General features: G+C 40.4%; 1 protein-coding gene across 1 annotated transcript in view; it reads right to left on the bottom strand.

Annotated features, from left to right (window-relative positions):
• The window catches only part of pappaa (pregnancy-associated plasma protein A, pappalysin 1a), a 95,474-nt gene that overhangs the window by 20,218 nt on the left and 48,880 nt on the right, over window positions 1–26,376 (bottom strand). The window contains exons 11-19 of the mRNA XM_059358418.1: window positions 21,077–21,187; window positions 20,427–20,562; window positions 19,796–20,009; window positions 15,671–15,845; window positions 6,409–6,592; window positions 5,018–5,219; window positions 4,694–4,928; window positions 3,870–4,017; window positions 3,442–3,557 (exon numbers count right to left, since the gene is read on the bottom strand). Coding sequence (XP_059214401.1) covers window positions 3,442–3,557; window positions 3,870–4,017; window positions 4,694–4,928; window positions 5,018–5,219; window positions 6,409–6,592; window positions 15,671–15,845; window positions 19,796–20,009; window positions 20,427–20,562; window positions 21,077–21,187 — 1,521 coding nt within the window. The remainder of the gene's footprint in view (window positions 1–3,441; window positions 3,558–3,869; window positions 4,018–4,693; window positions 4,929–5,017; window positions 5,220–6,408; window positions 6,593–15,670; window positions 15,846–19,795; window positions 20,010–20,426; window positions 20,563–21,076; window positions 21,188–26,376) is intronic.

The following is a 26,376-nucleotide window of genomic DNA, read 5'->3' as shown; positions in this document are numbered from 1 at the left end:
AGTTATTTTTACAAGATAAAACTTGACTTGTTCTCAAATATATTTGCATTATGTGTGGAATTCCATCCAGTTCTCCCACTGTGCAGCGGAAAACTTTTGTGTCCGGGACAGGCCTTTGCTGTGTGTTAGGTGTACGGGTGGTTGTGTACAGTATATGAGTCCACTCGAGCCAGCAGCTGGAGAGAAGGGTTTTGTTTACAGCACGAGTGTGACCCCAGACTTGGACAGTAGTGTGCATGATCAAAAGTGTCATCCACAGCAAAGGACTGTCTGACCTTAGATGGCCATTTCTCAGACCCCCTGTGTCCCAATATCTCCCAAAGTTGACGTGCTTTTCTTTTGTTGCTGCAAACTAAGGTATTTTTCATTTCAGTGCTGTCAGCAAATCAATGCAAAAAAGAAAGATGGGGGGGTTGAAGGTGGAGAGAAAGAACAACATAGCAACTGAGGACAACTGAGAGCTGCAGGAGTAACCGTTCTACTATCGCGATGTCGTGCTGCATAGCAGAATGCAGGAACGTCTATGGCGTGTGTATGCATGTGTGTTCAGTGGCTTTGATGGTCCCTATATGGTGGAAGATTTAGCACAATATTTTGTCTTATAGGTTAAACTTTTTGCAACTACTGTACTTTTATTCTTTTATCTCTTTACTGTGCTCTGCTATGATGATGTCATCCAGAAACTCCTTCCCTTCCCCGCTCTCTCATTTTCTCTCTCTCTCACTCTTTTTTTCCTCTCTCAGCAAGGCCGTAAATCATGATAATCCATGATCGTGGCCTGGCCTCACCCCTCACTACGTATAGGATCCTCACCCTCTGAAGCCTCCCCGGGGCGCTGATACCACATAAAAATAGATCCCTATCTCAGCGCCACCACAGACGAGGTCATGTCATGTAGAAAATGACTAATTCCACAGCAAGCCCGACAGGGTAATTTTGCTGATAAAGGGGGAGGAGGGTGCTGGGGGCGCACAATTGTTAGAGATAGAGGGACAGGAAAGAGAAGAGGAGGAGGTGGAGGTAGGGAAGCAGGGGAGAATTCTAAGTGGGTCACACTAAGAACCAAAATACAACTAGTTTAAAGGCAATAAATCAACATCTCTTATTAAGGTGGGCAACATTAACCTCCAACTCAGCAAAGTAGAACTAGAAAGTGCATTTGGGGACATGAATCCTCTTTTAGATAGTGTATAAAGAATCCCATCCTGGAGCGGAGTTTAGAAGTTAGAATGTTATGATTTCTACTCGAACTTACTACACTCCTACGTTTACTATAACTGTAAGCCACTGTCATGATTGATTTCTTTTTCCACTACAGCAGCCTCCCCCTGTTCTTGTTTCTTAATACTATTTCAATACAGCCCTCTACATTCCTTGTATCTTATATCTTAGCCATATGTATCTTTTCTGCTTCACCCTTTGAGTATTTATTGCTGTTGTATCTATTTTTTCTGCTGCTAGAATTAAATGGGATCCCTTAGAGCACTGATTCCAAACCAAGGGATGTGCAAAGATTGTGTAGCTGAACTAATTTGAAAAAATAATCATGACTTGATTAAAATACTATAACCATTATTAAGTCACCAGTAACACCAGCTGTAAGACTACATATTGCAATTTGAATGATTATCTTAAAGTAACAGATAAACTCTTGAAATAACTAAAAGTAATGGATAGCTGGAAAAGTTGGCTTAAAGAATGGATTTAACAGTGCAAATAATCAGGTTAAAGTAATGGAAAAATGGTTGAAACAATCATCTTAAAGTAATGAATAAAGGGGTAAAATAGAACAAAAATGGATAAACTTTTGAAATTTTAAGCTTATATTAATTGATATACTGCTTGAAAAGTTATGGATTAACGGTTGAAACAGTCGCTTAACATAATGGATAAATGGTTGAAACCATCATCTACACTCCAAGTTAATAGCAGAACGATAACACTGACTATAACAACTGACACTGACAGGTGTCAAAAACCCCCACTGCATTAGATTCTGACATAAATGTAATTGCAAAAGTCCTAGAAATGACTACATTATACCATATTCTAGGTAATTTTCTGTCTGCTCATCATTGGGATCTTTGCAATCTTTTTCATACCTCTTGAAAAAAGTGAAGCTTATATATTCTTGTGCATGTGTCTTGTGCATTACTCTATTTGGAATCTGTCAGTTGGAACAAAAGCCAAGACATGGCACATTCTTAAGTGCACAATACAAGCAAAAACTCTTCCTCCTGCATGTCTGAAACCCTCACCCCTTCAGCCTCACTTCTCTGGCTTCTCTTATGCTATCCACTGCCCCCAACAGCACAGCCTCAGGTCTCAAATTACCAACTGAGCACAAATCATATCAATTACACAAATCCATGAAAAACAGATCATTTCATGTCCACGTGGCCCGAGCAACCCCTCTCTCCCGACATCCACCACAAAAAGCTGCTGACTCAGTGTGACTGAAACAAAAACAAAAGGAGTTGTAGGGGGAAAAAATACAGTGAGAAATACAATGTGTTCCTTTACTCGGCCGTGGCTTCTCTTTTCTCCTTCTCTGGTTACAAAACTCGATGCTATTTAGTAAGATCTTTCTCCGACTCTACAGCTAAAAGGGCATTAAGCTGACAAAACACTTAAAACTAATTGCACATCACTGACATTAATCAAGTTAAAAGGGGAGGAGAGTAAAATTAGAAGAGGAGGTGTAGTCTCGTACTCTTAACTTACACACACACACACTCAATTACACACCATAACCCTACCTCCACCTCTTGACCCCACCCACAAGCTTCATAAAATCCTAAATGACACCGTTGGGGGTGGGGTGGCACTCAGTGGCACTCCCAAAGGGACGAGGTGTACAGTTCTGTGCTTAATAACCTTCCTCAAAATAACCTCTAACCTCTGTATTTGCTCTCTACCAGTGTAAGCAAACAGTACTTAATCAGTACAGTCTGTAGCTGTGAGGTATATCTAAATCAAATGAGGTCATTAACCAGTGAGCGTCAGAGATTTATTTCAGAAAATTACAGTTATTACTGATGACAAGTGGATAAGGTTTTACAGCTTGGCCACAATGGGAGTGGTGTTTTTTGTTTAGTTTACTTTTTTCACTATGGGTTAGTTCCGATTTTGACAAATGCTCAGGAAATTGAATGCTACAAATGTGAGTGTTTCCCAAAGAAGCTCTTTATGTGTCCAGGAAAGTAGCTGAAATGCCATATCGAGGACATGGATGCAAGAGGGCGGCAGCGTGTCTTCACACTCCCAATTAAAAATAGAATCAAAATGTTTGAAGGGTTGCCATGCTGGTATTTTGCATTGTGGGTAATAGACCCAGGATGTAGACACTATACGTGAAATTCCTTACAGGAGAGTTGTGGATCGCAGAACTTTGTGAAGTGCGTCTCTCAGAGCAGTGAGTGAACACAAACACAAACTTACCTTGACTTTGTGCGGGTTCCTCCAGTGCTCTTTAAGTACACTTTCTACTGTCATGTTGCTAGGGAGGATCACCACATCGTTGTTACTCTCTCTGCACGTCAGCTCACACTCCTCACCTGTGTGAGTGTGTGTGTGAGCATGAGAGAAATAGAAAAACAAAACCAATAAAAGTATGTACAAAAAACATCTAACGCAAGGGCATCCCCTTTCTTTACTTTCAAATGATGATATTGAAAGTGTTAGGTTACATGACAGAGATTTAGACATTTGTTGACTCATTAAAAGCAAATTAGAATGGTTATTAGGCGTACAGAATGAAAAAGAATGTGAACAATAAAGAATAAAAGCACACTATCAAAGCTGTGAATGATACGAACAATGAGAGATGACACAAATGTTATTATAATAGTAAATTAGTGTATACAGACCTATGCCGTGTCCTCGCTTGCATGAGTACTGTAGGCTATAATGGAGGTTTTGAGGTAGAGAACACTGGCCTTTGCTGTGTGGGCATAGGCGGAATGACCCTGTCCAGTTTCCATCCTTCCTACAGCGGATCACATTGGACCCTGCGCCCTGAAAATAACACATATATTGACAGGCAAACAATTATACACACACATTGACACGCAAACACGAGCAGGCCAAGGACACTGAGATGGCATCCCGTTGCAACGGAGGAAATACAATCCAATTTTTATCAGGCATCCAACCCACAACGCCTTAGAGGCAGAATAGATTAAAAGGTGTATACATTTCAAAAGTCTGTGGCAGCAGGACTATTCTGGAAATCAATAGCAATCTAATTAGCATGGCGTCAAATTGAGTAGGGCTAAGGGAGACAGGGAGAGAAACAGGCAGGGAGAGACAAGCGTTCAGACAGTGAGGGCAGTGTAAGAAGTATCAGATAAAAGACGGCGAGGATAGCGTGCGTATTTGGGAAAAATTGCTTCTTTTATCAAACCTATGTGTTATTAGATAGGAGCATGTTAACAATGAACTAACAATCTTCAAACAAACATCTGCATTGTGAAGGGCCTTGTTATCATTACAACAACATTATAAAGTATTTATTGCGATTATATGTATTATTCACTACTTTTATGCCATTTTGAGCCCTAAAAAGTGATCAACAGTGAGGATGCAAAGACGGGAGAAAAAGAGAGAATGTCTACTTTTTATACACATGACAAAAAGAAGACATACATATAGGTAAAGCAAGAATAGAAAGAGAGGAAAGAGATGGACAGACCTGCTTGCATGGAGCGTGCAGCAGCCTCACCGTATGGGCAGAGCCTCCTGTGGCGGTGATAGCAGTATTACCAGCAGGATCAGAGCAGTTGAGTTTGCACACGCTGTCAAAGCGGAAGCCGTCAGTACAGTGATAGGAGCCGTGGAAGATGGGAGGTGGCGGATCACAAGTCACTGGCTCGCATGCCCCCTCAAGCCAGCTGCCATCCTCCGTGCACTGGCGCTTGAATGCACGCCTGAAAGGAAAAGGAGACGATTTAGACTTGTGGGCTTTGTGTAACTTTAAATCAACAACTGTGTTATGTTTTTTTTTTTTTTGCTTTACCTCTTAGGTTTGTTAGTGACATGGTAGCCTGGCTTGCACTTGTACTTGCAGAGCGTGCCCACTTTGAGGCCGGTCTCGTTGCAGCGCTTGGTCTGCAGCACAGCGTTGGGTACAAGAGGAGGAGCTGGGCAGCGAAGCTCGCAAAGAGCCTCAGGGAACGACCAGAGACCGTCTTCTAGGCAGGTAAGACTGTTGTTTGTACCTGAGGTGGAAAGACAAGTGGATGAAAAAGGAAAACCCAGTGTTAGTCAGTAGAAAAAGAAGACAAATGAAAAAGAAAATGAACCACATGAGTTCATTGATCAACAGAATATGGAATTAATTAAATTAATATTAATTAATTAATTCATTCATTCATTCATTATCCTTAACCTTAATTTTAAAGAGCAAACTTAAGACTTATCTTTTTAATTTGGCTTTTACTTGAACCATTTTTAAATATTTTGTCTGCTTATGAATCTTAGTGTTACAACATCATCTCTTTTATTTATTTGCTATTATTTAAAAGTCTATTTTATACATATATATTTTATCATGCTCTACTTTTTAATTATTTATTTAATATTTTCATCTTTCTTATTTTTTTATTATTATTAACTTTTGTTTTTAATTTAATTTTATCTTACCTTACTTTTATTTTTTTAACCTGCCTACAGTGTTTCCTCACTGCTCGACATTGAGATGGCGCTTCCTCGGTTTGTGCTTTGTTTTAAATGGGATGGGTGGGATGGAGGGTCAGGGGTGGAGGGTTGGGGATGGGTGGAGGGTGTTTGCTTGTTTCTATGTATTATTATTTATTTATTTATTTTTTCCTTTTTTATGTGTCGCAGGTGGCTGGAGCCTATCCCAGCTGACATTGGGCGAGAGGCGGGGTAAATCCTGGACAGGTTACCAGGTTACCAATTCACGCTCTCATACCCACCTACGAGTCACCAATTAAACCTGAGCTGCATGTTTTTGGACTGTGGGAGGAAGCCGGAGTAGCCGGTGAGAACCCACGCTGACACAGTGAGAACATGCAAACTCCACACAGAAGAGCCGCAGGCTGGAGTCGGAGTGAGGCAAGAGTGCTAACCACCTCACCACCATGTAGCCCCATTAAATTAATATGAAGTATAAATAATAGATAAATCCTGACCATCATCGTATTCCGATTTGTATGTTTGTGTTTTTTAATGTAATATGGACGAAAGTGCCTATGGCAATTAGTTAAAAAATAACACATGTGCATCTTAACAATAGAATGAATCAGGATCTGCGTGTGCATTCAATTTGTGAAACTGAATGAAATCATCTGTTGAACAATAAAATGTATTTTCATCTAATCTCATGGACCCTAAAGATAAAGGGCTGGATATAAATGTTGGTGCATGCTCCACTTTGCATCTCACCTACGAGCTGGGCAGGTTCTCGACACTGAAAGGTGCTCTTCTTGCCGTAGGTGGTGCCCTCTGAGAAGTTGAAATGGGCTGGATGAACATGGTACTTGTCTGGCAGACCACAGTCCACAGGCTCACACGACACCTGTTTGTTCCACTTCCCATTTGCACAGGTTATAGTCACTGAAGAGTCCGACTGAAAAACAAGATAAGAGATAATAGTGATTGTCAGATAGAGACACATATCACAGGCCTTTTCTAAAGTGGGCTGTAAGTGTGCTTTGACACAAACATCAGTTTGCACATTGATGTGACAGATTGACACACATCCTTTAAATGTTTACCTCGCAAAAAATGACAACAGCAATTCAGCACTCATCAAGTCCCCGATCAGTGTGTAACCTAACAAAGCTTGATAAGGCTTAGTTTACTGTATGTCAGTAAGCCTCACAGGCTACCAGCAGCTCAAGTAACTGCTGATAGCATTTGTAAGGTCAAGTCATGCCACTCAGACAACTGATATCTAACAACTGCACAATCAGCCCTAACACAAAACAGATTGACTTTGGTGGAAGTGTTACAACACACAGAGGGAATCTTCCACAACTGGAATACCGACCTCTGTGTCTGTATCTTCTTTCTGAGTTCATGTGCAACCATGATACCAATGTATATATACTAAAAACATTCTAGACATATGATCTTTAAAAAGAACAAAAATCAAGCCATCAATCATTTTTGCTGTTAGATGGATAACAAAGAAAAATCACAAACAACAAAATAGAGCACATCAGTTTTGCAGACAAAATAGCACTGGAAATGCAGTTTGTAATGTAATTAACTGCGCTGCATGGTTTAGTGATTGACAGAAGCCGATTATGCAGTTGCCTGTCATTTTCAGTGCTTCTTCCTGTGCAAGCTTCTCAAAATCGAGGCAGACTGCCTCACATTTTCTAACGCACAAAGTGCATCCTGTGCGACTGAGTCCTTAAATGTTGTTGGAATGTGGGAGGAAACTGGAGAACCCAGAGGAAATCCACACATGGGGAGAACATGAAAAATCTGCAAGAAGCGGACTCCGGCCAGGAGTGAAACCCAACAGTGGTAACACCACTCTACTATGACAAACAAAAAATAGCTCAAGTTTACAGTCCGATATAGGACCTAGTATAATAATAAATGAACACCCCTTCCACTCCCATTGTGACCTTTCATTGAGAATAGATTAGAAACAGCAGCTATTCAGGTTACTTGTTAAGGCTTGCAAAGGCCACACGTCTCACAACAATGTTGTGTTTACAGTCCTGTATTAACTTAACAGTCCTGATTAAAAGTGATGAGAAGATGTGAATAGAATATTGTATTAAGAATTACTTGGTATACATCCTGTATACATTATTATCATATTATTTCAAGTTCATATCAGGACTTGACATCTTTGAACTTACAGTGTGAGTGGTACTGGAGCAGGATATAAGGCTACAATTCATCTTTTTTTTTAAATCCTCATGCTACCTGCTCGTTTTGCTCACATGTTCTGCCTTCAACAATTTTCAAGTTTGCCTGATCTGCGTGGGGCTGCTTGACTGGCTCCAAAGGGCTGATGAATATCATTCATTCATTCATTATCCCTACAAACTCAGATTGCGGAGGGTGCGAGCCGATCCTAGCTGACATTGGGCGAGAGGCAGACTATCACAGGGCTGACACACGGAGACAGACAACCATTCACGCTCTCATTCACTCCTACAGGCAGCTGGTGAATATATATCTTATAAATATTATTGATTGTTTATTAACTGCCCCTTGGCTTCCTGGCATTTTGGAAAAGTGGCTCCCAGGCAAAACAAATTGAGTATCCCTGATGTGCTGAATAAGTTACTGGAAACAATAATGGTAACCAGAGTGTTCCCAAAACAGTACATTTGAAAATGGCAATCTTTTGTTCACCAGAAACATTTCCTAAACTTAGGTCTATTTCCTATTAGACATAGCTCTGATTCCTGTAAATTATTTGGCTTGTGGTATGATATTTGCAGAGATGAGACCAAAATGGGGAGCCACTGCATCATCCAAACCTCAACTTTTTTCATCCTCTTCCACTAAATAGCACCATGTAACGCAAGAGGAATGCTCAAATTGATATTGGTGCCAAGAAATCTCACAACAAAGCCGTGAGAGCTCAATCATTTTGACTTTCCCTTTCAGAACAGAAAATGGGAAACCTGTGTTTTTACCATGAATTACACTCTACTCCTGTTTTGGTTGACCTTAATTACCCACATCTTTTTAAAGAGTGGCCAAACTTTAAGGCCACACAAGCTGGACTCAGTTAGCATTACATATCTATTGCTTCATAACCTTCTCTCTCTTCCCATGTATTTCTATCTTTCATCTTGATCCCATTATATGATACTGCATAACAGTATCAAGTTCCCCTCAAAATAAATAAGCTCCTTTCATATTTGGATATCCAACAAAGTAACATATGCATCGCATGTGAGTGCCGGCTGAAAAATAACTGGGTGTAGAGTTGAATGAGTCAATCATGATGGGAGGTTGTGAACAAAGTCTGCATGGAAGAGCTGAGGAAGGATCTATTTAGTGTTAATGTGCTGACTGTAAATATGGGTGCAAATGGAATGTAAAGTAAGTTTGTGAAAAGGGTGTATGCATGTGTTAAGTTACAAGTTTTGCCCTTCTTAAAATGTCTGTGTGTAAAAGTGTGGTCAAGCATATGCACACACAAACACACGCAAATGCATGCAAACATGCACACAGAAACACATTTACATTTACATACATCTGCCATGAGTTGTTTTCACATTTAATCAAGCATGTATCCCCAAGTGTGTAAGTGTATAAAGGCTTGTATGCCTGTGTGTGTGTGTGTGTGTGTGTGTGTGTGTGTGTGTGTGTACTCTGTGTGGGAATTTTCCTTCCTGTAAAAAATTTACAGCGGACTATTTTTCTTCCAGAAGCATTTTTAACAACTTTCAAGCAAGACAAACTAACAGACAAATGAACCGACAGACAGACGGCTTCTTCCTTAATCTGAGGGGCTTGCCTTACCTCATATGACACACAGTTTTACATTGATAGGTAGAGTAATGACAGTATTGCTTAATAGTGGATTTAAGTATGATATATCATTGTCAAGTCCTCATGAAAAAGCCTTTACGAAACAGTTTTGGAGTTTTAGGAAAAAACTCTGTTACTTAGAAGCAGAGAGGTTTTATTTGCCTGGAATATACACATTTTATGGTAGAAAAGCTCAGCAGTTGCACAAATGAGTGTGGACAAGAATGTGTTCAACAGTAAAGTGCGGCTGGGTGTTACTGAGAATCTAACAGTACTCAGAAGCAGACTTCTAAGTACATACAATTCTGGGAGGTTTAGTTTCTTTAAATGATAACCACATAAGCCAGGCAGAGTGGATTTTAAACCAACCTGAGTTACAAACCACCATGTGCAAGCTTTTATTTTGAGTGGAAGAATTAATGAAGTAATGAAAATGTAAGATTTTTCCAGACATTTAAAGATTCTGAGTCCAACTCTTTTCTCATTGTGGATACAACTGAAGGTTACACACGCTTTCTCTTAGCAAACAAGGAACTTATCTTACACTCAATGCACAGTAGCAAATGTACTTGTTGGTCTTAATATAAGGTGCATTGTTGGCACAGAAAGTGATTGTGTCTTTGATGAACAAATACATGGTCTAAAGTCATTGGCACAGTATTTTCCTGTATTATTCAGGTTCAAAACGCTTGTACACTCAGTGTATTTGCTCATAAGCAGTAAAATGGAGTTGTTGATGGGACAGAAGAATGGGAGAACTACTCGCCTCTCAAATTTGCAGAATCTACCTTTTAAATACACCAGATACAGTTGCATGTGACTTTAAAAAGGAATGGGAGATGACACTCCCTAGCTAAGCCATTTTGGCCTTTTGCCTTAATTTATGCCCAGATGATGCACTGTTTAACTAGCAAAAGTGCAGTTGGGCACGCCATAAATGCACTTGCACCATGCACTTGAGACTATGAGACTTGAGACGCTTAATATCATTTAAATAGAGTGGTGAGCTCTGTAGCTTTGACCAATCTTCACAACAGAACAAAAAAAATGAAACTTGTTTGTTTATGTCACCAGCAGTGATGGGCAGTAAGGCATTAGAAGTAACGCGTTTCTGTAATCCGATTACTTTTTTCAAGTAATGAGCAAAGTAAGGGATTACAATTGCAAAAACAGTAATTGGATTACTGTTACTTTCCTGCAAGCAGGCTGTGAGAGTGTCTCATGACAATCACGTATGAGCGGTGCGACGTCAGTGGTAACAAACACGTGTGACAACAAGAGATGGAGTGTGGGAGAGAGCAGGACCATGCGGCGTTCAATGCCTGGAAGTACCGACATTACTTTGAGTTTGACTCGGAAAAAAGTGACAAAAACATCTTCTGTGTGGGAAGAACCTCACAAGCCGGCAGAGGAATGTAAAACTCATTGAGACACTGCAGATCCCCCCTCTGACATGACAGCTACCACTACCACATCCTATTCAACCGGGCAAACCTCTGACAGGCCCTCTCCTGCTAAACAGGTGAAAATAGACTTAAGAGCGACAGGACTTAGTGCTGCTGAACTGAAGAAGCTCGTCACTGGCTATATTGTCAAGGACATATTACCCATTTCCACTGTAGACTCATTGTACAAAAAATACCGACCAGCTTCAGCTGATGCGATATAACCACTGTTTCACTGTTTTCACAAAAAAACATAGGGTCTTGTCAGGGTAGCCATAAAATGAGACTGCCTAGCAGCCTAAATTTGGCATGCAACAGCACTTTCAGTTTCTGTAAACTCATTACTCCTCTCTGCACTTTACTAACTGTTAAAAGATGTAAATGGTAATAATTCAGAATGCAGTCTGGAGAGACTTTGATTTTAATTATTTTATTGCTGTATTTTATTTACATCTATTCGTATGGAGTATGAACACAAAAATAATTTTATTTTATATGTTGGAATATGCAGAAATATAAGTTAACACAAGAAAGATTTGCTTTTTTAAAATTCAAATATAGTGGAATGTGCAGAAATATAAGTTAACAAAAGAAAGATTTGCTTTATTTCATTAAAATATGCTGGAATATGCAAAAAGAATAGAATTAGGGGGAAAGGTCTATTGCTTTATAGCGTATTCAGGTTGTGCATCATGTTTTTGAAAAGCAAGTAAATTAATTTAAGAAACGAATTACTTTTGAAAATAGGTAATCAGTAACTAATTACTATTTCAAGGTAACTTGACCAACACTGGTCACCAGCTTGTCCAATCAGGAGGAGCCTGTTGAATCTTAACTCACCATCCACAATGTCAGCAACGCAAGGAAAACAGGGCGACAATGTTAAAGAGCTCCGCCTCTGCTTTAAAAAACTAGTATTGCAATACACTGGCTTCACTCTTATTCACATAGATTACAGGGGTGAAGTCCAGTGCAGGTGTCCCCTGCTGTGGCACTATCAGGACAGAATAGGACTCAGACCGGCAGAAAAAGCAAGATGCCCTTCCCTGACCCCCTCTGCACAGGGGGAGGAAAGGTAAAAAGTGGGATACAAAAATAGTCTTATTGACCTCAAAGTGAAACAGAGTTTAGTGCATCTTTAGCTTCTGTAATGTGACATATTTCTTTGTGAAACAGGATATGTGGACGCCATTTGGTTGAGTGATGTAAAACAATTGAAACCAGACAGTACTAGAACTTGGAAAAAGTATCTTTCATTTCATAGTGCTTTTAAAGCCCCTGAAAACATAATAACAATCCATAGTCATTATGTATTTGTTCGCTACTTTACTTCCTGGCTGGGAGGAAAAGCTTGTGAGCCTGTGATAGGGTCTTAAAGTTTATTTAAGTTATAGTTTATTAGTTTCCATGGTTATATTTGTCCTCCGCTTTCATCCATCCTTACTAGACCTCTGGATCAACTCCAGCTCCAGTGCCTTGATAAAGGTCAAAGGCAAGAGTGTTTCTAATACAGTACCTTGTATGCATATCCTTTGGAGTGGAAGAAAACTGGAGGACCCACAGAACAGCCATGACGTCTGCATTTGGGTGCCCATAAAACATGCACATAAAAGTCTTTCTTTAGCTGAGCTGGCTGACTGCCCACTCGAATGAATATGACCGAAATAATATGTTGATACGACTCTTAATAGCCTTTAAATTTATATTGGATATAATGGCTCCAATTATACCAGGAGTTATTTCTAAATGTGTGTAACATTTTTGCCATTGCATTAATAAGATCTGAAGAGGGTGTTTTGGACATTTGGACAAAGAAAGTGGATGGGTGATCATATAGCGGGCAGGTAATGGTGGTTTGATGGGCTTGTACTTTGTTCCGCGGTGGACAGTTGTAAAGCGTATAGACACTGTTAAAGGGAAAACCTATGAGAAATAAAACTGTCTTTTTCAGTGCCAGCACTCCGTGTTCCCTAACCATTTCAAAGGGAGAGAAAGATAGGGAAAACAGACAGCAATAAAACACACATATACAAATCAAGCAAGTGAGGGAAACAGATTTGTTCTGAAGATAGCATTATCTAAGAAGGTGGTGTTCCCAGAACCACTTTGACATCACTGAAATACGAATGTAATTGGCTAATGAAAGGAGACAAGATTGTGCTTCACGCTGCACTTTTCAACCTAAGCGTGGAGGTGTGTGTGTGTGTGTGTGTGTGTGTGTGTGTGTGTATGTGTGTGTGTGTGTGTGTGTGTGTGTGTGTGTGTCTGTTTAAGCAGTTGTGTGGCTGAAAAAAAGAAGGGAAGGATAAGTTAAGAGATATACACTGAGGGGATAAAGAAAATGTGAGGTAAAGTTTTACATTTTGTAACATTTTTGTTGTTTTTACATTGGATTTTCAACTATTAACTCATGATGGGGAGATGAAAGCCATTGCACGATCAAAAAGTCTGGCCCAGATTGCTTTACCACTGACCTTTTGACTAATTTGTATGATTGCTTGACAAAAAGCACATTCCCTTTATTGCATTTGATCTCACATGGAAGTGTGCGGTGTTCAAAACCATGGTTTGCATTGATTGGACAAGGACAACTTTAGTTTATAGTAAATGTCGCCCAGCAAGACTGTTCCTGCATTTCAACTTACAAAGACTTTCGGGAGGAGACTTCTACTGCCTCTGGAGGGATGCACGACTGGTGAAATAATTTTCCAGAGAATTGTTTCAGTCTTTGAGGATAAAAGACCGGACTGGAAATGGATCAAGAAGCTAGTAATAGAGGGCACTCCCGCTATGTCAGGCGGGGTGAGTTAAAACAGGATTGGATGCTGTTATGGTAATCATAAACATCATTCAGTCTGCACATCTAGTTCGCAACATCCACCTTTTTTTTTTCCAGTGGCATGTCAGCAGGGCGGAGTGATTTACTTGTCCTCACTGACATTACATGGCTGAGCTTAAAATGATTTTGAAGCTCAGGGAGAGGATTCTGGCATCAGAGCATCATTCATTAAAATTAACCGCAAAAATGCTAATTGATATAAAACATACAAAACTGACCAGATGTCTTTTAATGGAATGAATGGATGCAAAAAGTTATTCATAAATAAAAAGGTCCTCTAAATACCTTTGAACTGTCAGTCATCATTTGTGGCAAACCCTTCGAAGTCCAAAAACTAATATTTGGCAGAGCCCTACTTTGTTTTCTATTCTCTCCTGTCCCCCCTTCACCCCACTTTGCTCTGTACTTTCCTGCCTCTCTTTCTCTGAAAAGCATAATTTATAACTAAATGAATTGACATTGATGAATAGCCACAATAGTGCACTGTCAATCAAAATCTAATGCAATTAGAAGTTTGTGCAGATTCAATGGAGAACACTTTTCATAGTGTTTGTACATACATACATGTAAATGTGCTTCCATGCACGTACACACACACACACACACACACACACACACACACACGCTTGTGCTTATTCCTGTGTGCTGATATACAGTATGTACATGTGTGAGTCAGGCCATTTAGTGGGAGATAGAGGGTCAGCTGAACGACTTTGCGGTTCTAGAAACCCTCCAATTACGACGAGTTACAGATCATCATGTGAAAGATGGGAGAAAGAGCACATTGTTAAGGTCAGAATCCTGACCGAATACCAAAACAATTTCCCCCTCTCTTTTACTCTGTAAAACTCTTTGCCCTCACAAACACACAAACACACCCACACATACAGTTCCAGACTGAAATACACATAAAAAACAAAATTTACCTTGTTCTCCGAACCTCCCGTCTCTCTGAGGGAGCATTAATAGATTGTCTTGCAGACTTCTTTACACAGCCGTAGAGAAGGATAAAGCGTTTATATGGCCTTTACAGCAGATTGGCCCCAATCCAAAAGGTTTACGATGCGGTGTCGACTACCCTGTTGTTTGTTTACTTGTGGTGTGCACGCATCTGTGTGTATACTGTATCTGTCCGCATCTGTGTCCTGTTTATGCAGGAGATTGTCTGTGCTTTACTGTATGTGTGTTGGTATCGACATGGAAGCGTTTAATGCATGCTACTGTGAGAGAGCGGTAGCAAATCTCTGCCCTTTAACAGAGACTTCAATGTGTGCGAAATGAGCAGGGATGGAGCGAGGGAGGGAGAGGGAGCAAACACTATGCGATGATGTCATCGTCCCAGTGGAGTAGCGATACAAAGTGACTGTTTGAGGTGATGGTGCAGCATGCTCAGCAAGAGACTAAACACTATTATGTCTGTGCTTGGACGGAATATGTGAGGTGTGTGTGTGTGTGTGTGTGTGTGTGTGTGTGTGTGTGTGTGGATATGTGCATGTGTGTGTGTTTGTATATGTGTAGCAAGCCAGCAAGAGGAGGAGACTGGGGCGTCTCCACTCTTCGGTGCAGCACTCATTTACCTGGATGTTCATGATGTCATCCTCCCTGGAGGCTTGCCGTGCCAAGCCTAGTTTTTGCAGGTGACAAAATAAATGCAGATAGAGAGGAGAGCAGAAAGAAAGCGTGTGTTTGCACTTCTCTCTCATGGCCATTCGTGTCCTCGAGTTTGCATCGATGCATGTTCACGTGTGCATTCACAAATGCATGTTTGCACGCATGTTGCCATATGCTGTAGAAATGCTTTTGCACTTAAGCGTTTGCATGTGTGAATATATGCATTCATGTGCCCTGTTTGTGCACTGAGCTCTCTGGCTGCGTGTGTGATAAGACATGAGTGTAGCAGTGTGTTTACCTGGCTCTTGATGATGTCATCATCCTGGTGGACTTGCAGGATGTATCCAGAGTTGCAGTAGATGGTGCAGCGGTCTCCATTGTAGAAGTGGCGGCCAGGGCTACTGCACTTGAGCTCTGCATTGCGGATTAAGGGTTCCTGGCAGTCAATGGCTTCGCACGAATAATGTACACAACTACGAGGAAGCGTGTGTGTGTGTGTTGGGGGGGTTGGGGGGTGGGAGGTTGGTAAAAAAAAGTGAGAGAGGGAGAGACACAGAGAGAAAGAAACTCAAAACCACATTTAAAGTTACAACCAACATAAATTTTGTGTATAAAATAACACTGCAGACACTCAAACATGGAAGCAGTCACACATTTTCTCACAAACAGAAAAGCCACGCATTGAGTCAACCACATCCATCCATCAATGACTGCTTAACATATCAAATCAATAAACCACATGGAGAAAAGATTGCTATATTTGCCATGCGCATGAAAGGGGTGTCTGTATTCGCACACACATGGCAGAGTGTAGTTTGTGAATTAAGAGCGACAGGATATATTATGTGTGGGCTACAATGGCAGAGTTTGGCCACAGCTTTATGTTGGTAGCCTGATGGAGAAGGCATTTAATGCTCTTGGAAGGCTTGGATGCCCAAGGCACCTTTTTACAACAGTCCACATTCTACAGTATAGGGTTCCCTTATGAAGCCAACAGAGAAAGAGGGAGAGAGAGAAAGAGGGAAAGGTATGGGGGCACAGAGAGAGGATGAAAGAAAATACAGGTCTGGAGAAACATTGTAAAACTTGCTCCTGCAAGAACGGAATCTCTTTTTTGCTCTTTTCATCTACTTGTTTTCCTGCAGACAGAATCTTTCACTTTTCTATGCTTTTTCTCTCAAATAATTAACAATGCAACCTAGAGTGCACCTAGATTAGCCCTCATGTCCTTCATTTTTCTACCTTACTGTTCCTGCCACTGTAACTCAGAAGAACTTTGTATTAAAGAAAAGCAAAAGTAAAATCAAATAAACTCTTATGAAAATTCTAGGCTTAGAATTAAAACGCTCATGTTGACAAGATGCTAAGCTGAGCAGGTGAAGACCGTTTATAAAGCACGAGAGAAGCAGTCCCTTAATGTTTAGGTTTTTTGAGGACAAACTAGAAGTCTCCTCTGTGGCCACTTTGGCTTGGAACAAAATCTCTTTGTGGTTTTCTGCTAGTCACTCTGGAATTTCTGACATAAATTACAATTAACTACCTGTAAAACTATCCTGCCCCCTGCAAATGAAAAGCACAGCTTCCAGCACAATATAATAGTACTGTATGTACAGTATAACAAAAGAAGATGAAAACAGAACTCCAACAATTCTCCATGTAGTAAGGCGATATGTGAGAAAAAACAGTGCAAACTGAGAGAACAGGGAAAACATACATGTGCATGCGTTTGCAGACAAGCATGGAACATAAAACTGAGTCATGTTAATAGCTCCTGTTGTTAACAACTCAGGGAAAAAGGGATGTGGTGTTTTGTGGAGGCATAAGTATTACGGGAAATGTGCTGCTCAGCCCAGGAGAATGAGAGAGTGAAAGTGGGAACAGGAGGCACAGAAAGGGGAGAATTCAGGAGACTTAGATGGCAAACAGTTAGAGGGAAAGGAGGATGACGTGAAATAAAGGATGAGAAGACAGCATGGGATAACATATGATGAGGGGGAGGAGGGGAGATGTGGAAAAGCACAGAGAGAGAATGGGAATAAGAGGGAAGTGAAGATGGAATGAGTTAAAGTGGGGAAGAAATTTGGAAAGTGGGTATAGACGACACACTACAGATGATAAATTGGAGTTGATTGAAGAGGAGAAACAGATCAATGAAATAAAAAGACAAAGAGGCTGAGCCAGGATTCTTTACTGATGTTGTAAAACCGTTGACAGACCGGTAAATAATAACCGATCATAATATCATAATATTCAGCTTGTCAAAACTTCTCAAGATGAGAGTACATGTCTGGTTGACTTGCCATCATAAAAAAAAAACATTAGTTTTCCAGAGCCTTCTGAAATAAGATGAAGTGGAGTGAATGTGAAAGAAAAGAAAGTCAGCGAGAACTCTGGGAGAAAGCAACTAGTCTGTGTGTGTGTGTGCGGTAACAAACAATTTCCTGGCTGGTGCAGATACACAGCAGTTTTAATCTATTTAGGTGCTCTTGGATGTCTCACTGGCACACAACAAAAGCCACAAACAGCTCTATCTCTCAGCACAGACCCCCGACCATCCAGTCTTTGTGTATTGTGCTGTTTATTAGTGCATTTCTTGTTGAAAGGGCTGTGTGAGCATCATCAGTATGAATCGTCTCATGCATGACATTGGTGTGGAAATTGGCAAATTATGACTCCTTGTGCGTGTGTGGTCTGGTTTAACTATGTTTGTGAGGAGTGAAATGACATCATATGGTTGGTAGTTAAAATTAAAGGTGCTGGAGACTCAAAAATCGTGAATTCTGAGCTAAATAGGTGTTGATTGTTTTTTCGTGGTCTTGCCAACAAATCTTATAAATGTTTTCAATAACTGTTAAGAGCTTTTTACATACATTAGATCATCTTTATTTCCTGATTCAGATGAGTCTTAACTACTGTTCCATCCTGGGCAGCATGTCAGATGCCTGATTGACAGGTCAGGTATTTAATCAACTAGTTATAAAAATGGGAACTGACAACCTCAATGTGGCACTGAACAATGCAAAAAATTATTCTAGGAAAAACATGTCCAGTTTGGCAAGAATTTTCAAAGAAAAAGACTATTTGTATGCAGTGTGCACTTCAGCCGAACTCAATACAAACAAACTGGGGTGGTAAACAAGATTTAGTGCTGGAGGCAGCAGCGCGGCGGCTCTGTTGTTGGGAATTTGCGGAGCTCAGCAACAGGTCCAAATTAATTGAAAATTTTCAGTGATATTATATTTGTTACCAAGAACGTTTTACTGTTATAGCTGTAGCTTTGGGCAGACCTCTAACATTAAACAGCTTGTTGGCATCATTAATTAACGCTCGCCTCTCCCTCTCGCTGGCTCAAATACACACATACAAACACAGCTCTTAGCATCTCTCGTCTCTTCTCTTTTTGTGTGAATAGTATACTTAAATTGTCTGTATGTGTAGTCTGTCCTCTTTCCAGGCAGAAGAGAAGTCATTTTGTGGACGAGGTCTTACCGGTGTTTAGTGGCACCTGGAAGTCTTTCAGTAATTACACTTAATACTGCTACTGCCACTTCTGTTTACTCTGTATATACAACACTTATTGCTTGTCTGTTATTCCTGAGAGAGGGATCCCTCTTCTGGTTCTTCCTATTGTGGAGTTTTCTAAATCCATGAATCGAAATTGAACTTTTTACGCGTCAGTATAAAAAACACCGCCATTTCTTTCTGTGATCAACCATCTTATGCTGCTTTGTACCTGTTGCGTTTATGTTCATAACATTATCTAGAGGTGCACACAGCTCAGTGAATTTCACCACCTTCTCCAGGACCTGCGTCTGGATGTCAGTCCTGCACTTCTACAACAGTATCTACCCACCATAAACTAATTTTGCTGTGATTGAATTGCAATAAACAGGACAAAATCCGGAAATATAATCCCCCATATAAGTTTAACTGTATATTCTTTTATGCGGATACATTGTTGTTGTGAACAACTTGCAATAAAAATATTGTTAAAAAGGCTTTGTATGTTGTGGTGCTGTGTGAAAATTCACTTTTCGTCTGGTATGAAAACAACATAAGAATAAACTTAAATTGAATTAACAGCTAGATACAGACCTTATTTTGCCAGTCTTCAAGTAACATTGAATTATTTTGGTATTGTCATAAAGCGTATTCCATGCAAAGAGAGAGAATAAACCATGATGATTAAGTAAATCACACATATCTCTACAGGGATTTGGGAAAGCATTATTCCAAATAAAGTTGCCTGTACCTTTAAGACAAAAGATTGTGCAAACTGTGCATGTGTGTGGCTGCATGCTTGCGTCGGCATGTGTGGACAAAATCTTATGATTTCATATGCATGTCTTTGGCTGTGATGTGCGTGTAGCATATGTCGGCCTTATGTTCACCAGTGTTCCATTTCCCCTTTTCTCTGCCTCACCTCTGGCCTGTGGGGTTGTAGATCTCATTGCTCTGGCAACCGCTTATCGTGATGGGGTCGAAGGACTGGAAGGAGCGCAGGCCTACTCCGGAGATGGCCACGAGGCGAGAGGCGAACATGACCAGGATAGCCTTGGTGTGGTAGAAGGCCACTGACAGGTCGTGGCTCACTGGGATCACCAAAGGGTTGGTGCGGCAGCTGAGACGCCACTCACCTGGTGGAGAGGATATCGGTGATGGAGAAGAGACAAAGAGAAAAGTGTATTGAGATTAAGGTGGAGGAAGTAGGGGATAGAAGAAGGAATCAGAGTGGCAGATGTTACTCAAACCTTAAAAGTGAATTAGGAGAGAAGAAAATGCTGGAAGAGGGGGCTAAATGGCATGCTGGCGTTGAAAGAGTGATACAGTGTTCTAATGAAGACATTTGCATAAGCTGAAAAGACAGATGAGAGTGACATGCGCTTAAGGGGGCTTTGCGCTACATTATATCTGCTCAACCATAACAAGCTGTAGTTAGTTACAGTAGGTAAAGCTCCTTTAAGCTCAGCTTTCCACTCAGTCATATTTAGCAATCTGACACAAGAGGTGAACCGAGTCGGTTGCAAATTAGAAGAACAAAAGAGAGTTCTCACCAAGACTATGGATGCCCTCCTTGGTGTCAACCAGCTGTACGGTGATGTTACACTGAGTCTGGTCAAGGTAGCCAGTCCCATCAGCAGCCAGGTGTATAATCACTGCTGCGGCCACCATGGGATGAGAGAAGTGGGCCTGAATGAAGGAAAACAAAAAGGTATGAAGTTATAATACAAATGTTGAACTACTGGAACTACCTGGAATTGCCTTGTTTTTGGTGCATAATTCTGCTGCATTTGCTTGTATTAGTTTCCACCATATAATAATGATAACGCACTGCATTGAGTCACTGTAAAGAATGGAATGGACTGAGAATAGGGAACTTCAAAATGCAAGGGGGAGTAGCGTCCATAGTCTCGCCATGTCCATTATCTTCTAATATTGGTACATTTTCCTGTGCAATATTGTTGGTGGGCACTCCAACACTAATTTTAGTACAAATAACTATGGGAGTCTCTTATTCTAGAGTATATATACAAATCAATTTTGAATACTTCCTTTTTCAATCCAGGCACCTTTTGCACATCTCTCTCTAGTGGCATCAGTATCAGGTTAGAGAAGTTAACGATAATATCCTTCAGAGGTAACTGAGTGTTGTTGTTTTTTTTTCCCAGTAACAGAGGCATCTTTCTTATCAGATAGGTCTTACCTTGAGCCAATAGTTAGGGTATCCCCAGGTTGACTCGTGAGCCTCACGACAGGGGAACCATGCATACTGGGACACTCCATCTGAGAGATCAAACACCTTGGACTGACATGTCTAGGGAAACAAGAGAAAAAGAAGAAAACTGGTTAAATGTGTATGCAGCCTTCTAACTCATAACTTGTCTTTAACACATTCTTGAATAAAAAGCTTCAGTTTAGTTACTAGTCTCTGACCTCTGATTTTCCACAGATGTCAGCTGTTTGTCTGCTGCTTGGGCTAACGTGCAGCTGACGTGCATTCTATGCTGTTTTGTTTGTTTGTGTCTTGTCAACAGACCCGGCGACCTGTCAGGTGCTGCACGCCCCATATCCCTCTCTTCTTGTTGTCTTTGATTTTCCCTCATACTTGCCGCTGTGTGTTTTTGTGTACTTGCCTTGTGCTGGCTCTCTACACCCTGTCATACCACACCTGCCCACTAGAAGCCCTCAGAGAGTTTCCATGATTCCTTGGAGCACCTGAATTAATCTCCTGTGGCTCACAGTTGTACAGCATTCACTCTGAATCAAATATTTTAGATCCAGATTTTGATTAATTATTATTTTTTTAATACTTTTGCATTCACAAAATAACGATAAGCAACAATTTACTGAAATATTGTACCTTTAAAAGCAGCCTCTGTAGTGGTAAAACAAGTCAGATGTAATGTAGGTAATGTAAGAACAAAGTGAAAAATGTAACATTTCAATCTGACAAGGAGTGAAATTGATCAATGCTGCTTAAATATACTATAATCTATCAATTGAAATGATAAATGACTATCAAACTATAAAGAACTCAGACAGGCGTAATAAGGAAACTGTGTAATTCCATAGACTGATGAATATAGCACTTAGTGCAAATGCCAGTACGCTCAATGCAACCAGAAATCTGTCCACCACAGAAGAAAGTGGGGGTTTGTGAGTTATGGTGAGGACACCTAATATTCAAGCCAAAACAGCTCAGGTATATTGATTGGCTCAGCCTCTTACTTTACCACTCATCATCCTATCAGAAGCACAATGGTAGGGCAGAGCTTTAAAAGGACAAGGAATGTGATTAATTACTAAACTGCGCTAGTATCCAGTCATCATAAATTGTAGAATGACAAAGTCACCTCATTACAGTGACCAAAGGAGCCCCCTCTAGGATTTGTAACCCACATATTATCACCCCATTGATAAGGAGGATGTCTGTCAAGGTAGGGTGAGACACAAACACAGGTGGGATATGGAGATGATGAACTGTGATTATGATTAAAAGGAAGTGAAAGAGGCAAAAAGACAGAAAAAGACCCATGGACACATAGGTAAAAGACTATCAAGCAATAGTTAACACAGACAAAGGGGAGAGAGGGCACATACCCAAGGACGGTGAGTTTCGCCCGCTGCCCTGAGCTAGTGAAATGAGACACCAGTAACATGAGAGTTTTGCTAGAGAGGCTACTGTAAGATCCTGCCACCGTGGAAAACTGGCCAGACCAGCTATCTGTCTATATATCTGTCCCCTGGATCTGTTGACGTGACCTTTCTGCTCAAAGCTGAAGTGGCAGAAATGAAAAATGCAGGTGACAAACACCTGAGATCAGTCGCCATGACACTTTGTCCCAACTTGACTGCTGCTGCATAGATCACAACTCTCAAACAACTAACCAATATGATTTGAGGGAATTGTAAGCAGCCAATAAATTGGAGTCAAGAGGAATCGGTTTCCATTGCTACCCTTTCTATGACAGGCAAGGTGACAAAACCCTTTCCACATGCAAACTGATGACTTATTCATGTAAACACAGGTGGCACTAGCTACACCTTCCTCCACACCCCTCCTCCCCTCATCATTTCCCCCTCATCTCCTGGTGTGTTTTTCTAACAACCCACTGTTCGAGACAGACAAACATTGCTTGCCAAAGCCCCTGCACTCAAGCAAACACCCCCGTAAAGTATCACACCAGCAGGAGGCAATTCACAAGTCTCCCATGGCTCATTACACTTCCTACAACTTCCTCCCCATGCAATGGCAAGAGTCAAAGCACTCTAAAAAGATCTGTCATTGATTTGATTTAGTCATTAAGAAAGATGGGGTAAGGATAGAGATGGTAATACACTTTTACACCCATCCAGCACTCAACTAAGCAAGGCTACTTCTGCACATTCCGATTTTATCCATCCATTCATCCATCCATCCATTCATCAATACCCTCTTGAGAGGTCAGGTATATCCTGGACACATTACCATTGCCACATTGTCTATTACGGGGCTGACACATTAATTCATTCATTTGGAATCATTAACTGCCAATCTGAACTCGGGTCGTGGGGGGTTGGAGTCAATCCCAGCTGAATCTGAGCAAGAGGCGGAGTACAGTACGGCTGACACATAGAGACAGAAAAGCATCCTCACTCCCTGACCGTTGATTAGTCAGAGAAAACCATCTCTATCGTGGCATGGGACATCCTGCACAAACTTTTAGTTTTTAAATAGCCAGGCTACCATCAATGGCAACTGCGGTGTTTTTATCAAATCTACCCAGATTTTGACTTGTGATTGAGTGAATTACTGCCCCAATCAAAGAGTTCAAGTATATCTAAGTCTTGTTTATTAATGAGGGGCAAATGGACCGGATCATGAACTTTGGGGAGTGACCAAAAGAACAAGATTGCAGATACAAGCAGCTGAAGAAGAGTTTTGTCCATGAGGTGGCGTGGCTAAAAATTTGAGATAGAGTGAGGACATCTGGGGGGAGACCAGAGTAGACCCACTGCTCCTTTGCGTTGAAGGGGGCCATTGGATCACTGGTTGGAGCATCTGATCAGGATGTTCCATTAATGTCCAACTAATAAGAACCCTCAGATCCCGAACCAGAACGGGACGTCGAGAGCCCAACCATGCAGGGGAAACATGGTATAAGTTGTCCATGATCCCAAACATTAATCCTACTTGACAATGTTAAACCTGGCAACCCTTTTTTGTTCAATCTTCAGCAATGCTCCTTCTCCTACATGTGTAAGTGTCTTAAGTTTGCTTTTGCACAGAAAATCCAATCCAACTTTCTTCAAGAACACCAGAGTGCAATCAAAGGTTTAACCTTTGAGCACACCGTGAACAGTTCTGGACTTTGGATTCAGGTTAATTCACCTTCGCCTTTTGAAAGTGTGTCTGTTCGAACATGAAGGATCATGTTCAAACAGACACACTTTCAAAGGTCTTTTTTTCATTGCTATTATTGTTGCTGTTGTTGAGACATTAAAGGCGTCATTGTAAATGGGCTTACATTACAATGACTTATGGTTAAGTGAACAAAACCTTTTCTTGAGAAGGTGTGTTTAATGAGCAACCTATCAGTAAATGCTTTCATAAGCAGAAAAATAATAACCAGAGTGATGAAAAAATGATAAACCTGACAAACCACACTACTTTGAGCAAAATTTCACAAAACCTGACATTACACTAAAACTATTAGGATTTATTAGTTTTAAATTAAAGAAAAGCATTTCATATTTCATATTGCATATTAAAAGTATTAGTATAGAAAGTTTCAGTTAAATGCTTTTGTGTTGCGAAGAAATGTGTAAAAGTTCAGTTCCGTTCAGGTCTTTAAAGTGGAAAATGGCAAGAGCTGGAGATCATGGATAATGGTTCCTGCATCTCATTTCTATTATGATCAGGTGTTAATTAGGGACTGGGATAAATGCATTCTCAACAGTTAGTCCCCAAGGATGGCAAAAAGCATGTGGATTGATTAATGCACTCAGGAGAGAGGGATGGAAGCCCAGAAATATTTATAGTCCTCACTTTGTCACAGGTTAAGTAAGGAATACCTGATCATTTGAAAGTTTACTGGATATTTACACAATTGTCAATACACAAAAGCTACTTCAACTTAACAACTAAGGCAGCAGCATCAGCACTGTTACACAAACATCTGACCAATCTATCATCTACCAAACATCCCAGTATTATCATTGCATAAACATATTATAGTATTGAGAATATCTCTTATTAATAACTACAAGTCAGCTTCTCTCTATGACTTTGGCATGGCTTTTTTCCACCTCCTGTCTCAGAAACAGTGCGATTTTAAATATTACTTAAATTGTAAATACATCAGCTGAATCCAATGAGAGCAAATAAAAAGCAGATGTGATTTCCTCTATTATGGCCACACTGCAAGCACCCCCTCCTCCATCTCCCTTATAATATTAGGAATATTAAATCACGGGAAAAACATTTGGAGGAAGAAGTAATTGGTGTCAAAGACATTATTTACTGTATCTCTGTAAGATTTGGGATTCAGAGCTCATGTATTGTGATCAGAAAGAAGCGGTTTGCATGAGTGACATAACATCAAATATAATCAAGATAATAGACCTTATTCATGTGTTTAAAAATGATTTCAAATGCATGAATTTTATGACAACCCAAACGGAGGTCAGAGGTCATGAACACAACTTGGATTTGACCCTAAAAAGAAAATGTGCCCATAAAATTGCCTCCCATTTAGGGTCTGAGTTGAAATGGATTGTGCAGAAAAAGGAAAAACAACACATGCAAATTAAAAAAAAAGAAAAAGCACATATGCATCTAAACTAAGACCTGTTTTTGTTTGTCCTCCTTCAATCTGTTTTGCCTATAAAATACACCACCTGCCAGCAGATCTTCAAATGGATTGCTTGATTACAACTACAATATCACAGCAGGAACTGTTGACAAAAGACAGTCAAAAGAAGTCTGGGAAAAGTAAGGGGAGGATATGGCAAATCTGTTGTTTGTGAGGTAAAATTGAGAGTGAAACTGTTTCAAGTAACAAGAAAAGCTAATATTGTAATACTCAGGAAACAGGATTTGTCACTACTTGGTACTGTGCAATGATGCCTATTTAGTTAGTAAAAAATGTTTTATACTTGCTCCCACTCATTCTTAACAAATATCTCCCTTGTTTTCATCCATAACAGGGACGTAAAAATCTTCCAGGTACATAAGTCAAATTTTAATATCAATTTGCAGAAAAACAACTTCTCGCCTTCCTTGTAAAACAGTAACAGCAACACTGGGGATGAGTTCAACTTCTTTACTTAAAAAACACTCACAATCACACACAGTTACACACATGGTCTTAATTTGTACCAGCTGGCTAGTCAGACTGGCAGACAACAGCCATTCCCTGGTCTGTAGACACAAACTGGTGTTTGTAAATCACCACTTCAGATAAAAGGAGAGCTGAGTGTCTTGAGCCAAGGGGAAACCGGATAAAGGTGAGGGGAAAGAGA

Source organism: Centropristis striata, chromosome 19 (assembly GCF_030273125.1).
Source record: "Centropristis striata isolate RG_2023a ecotype Rhode Island chromosome 19, C.striata_1.0, whole genome shotgun sequence".
Taxonomy (NCBI): Eukaryota; Metazoa; Chordata; class Actinopteri; order Perciformes; family Serranidae; genus Centropristis; species Centropristis striata.
The sequence above is the reverse complement of the archived record's forward strand: the minus strand, read 5'-3'. Positions and strand labels throughout refer to the sequence as shown.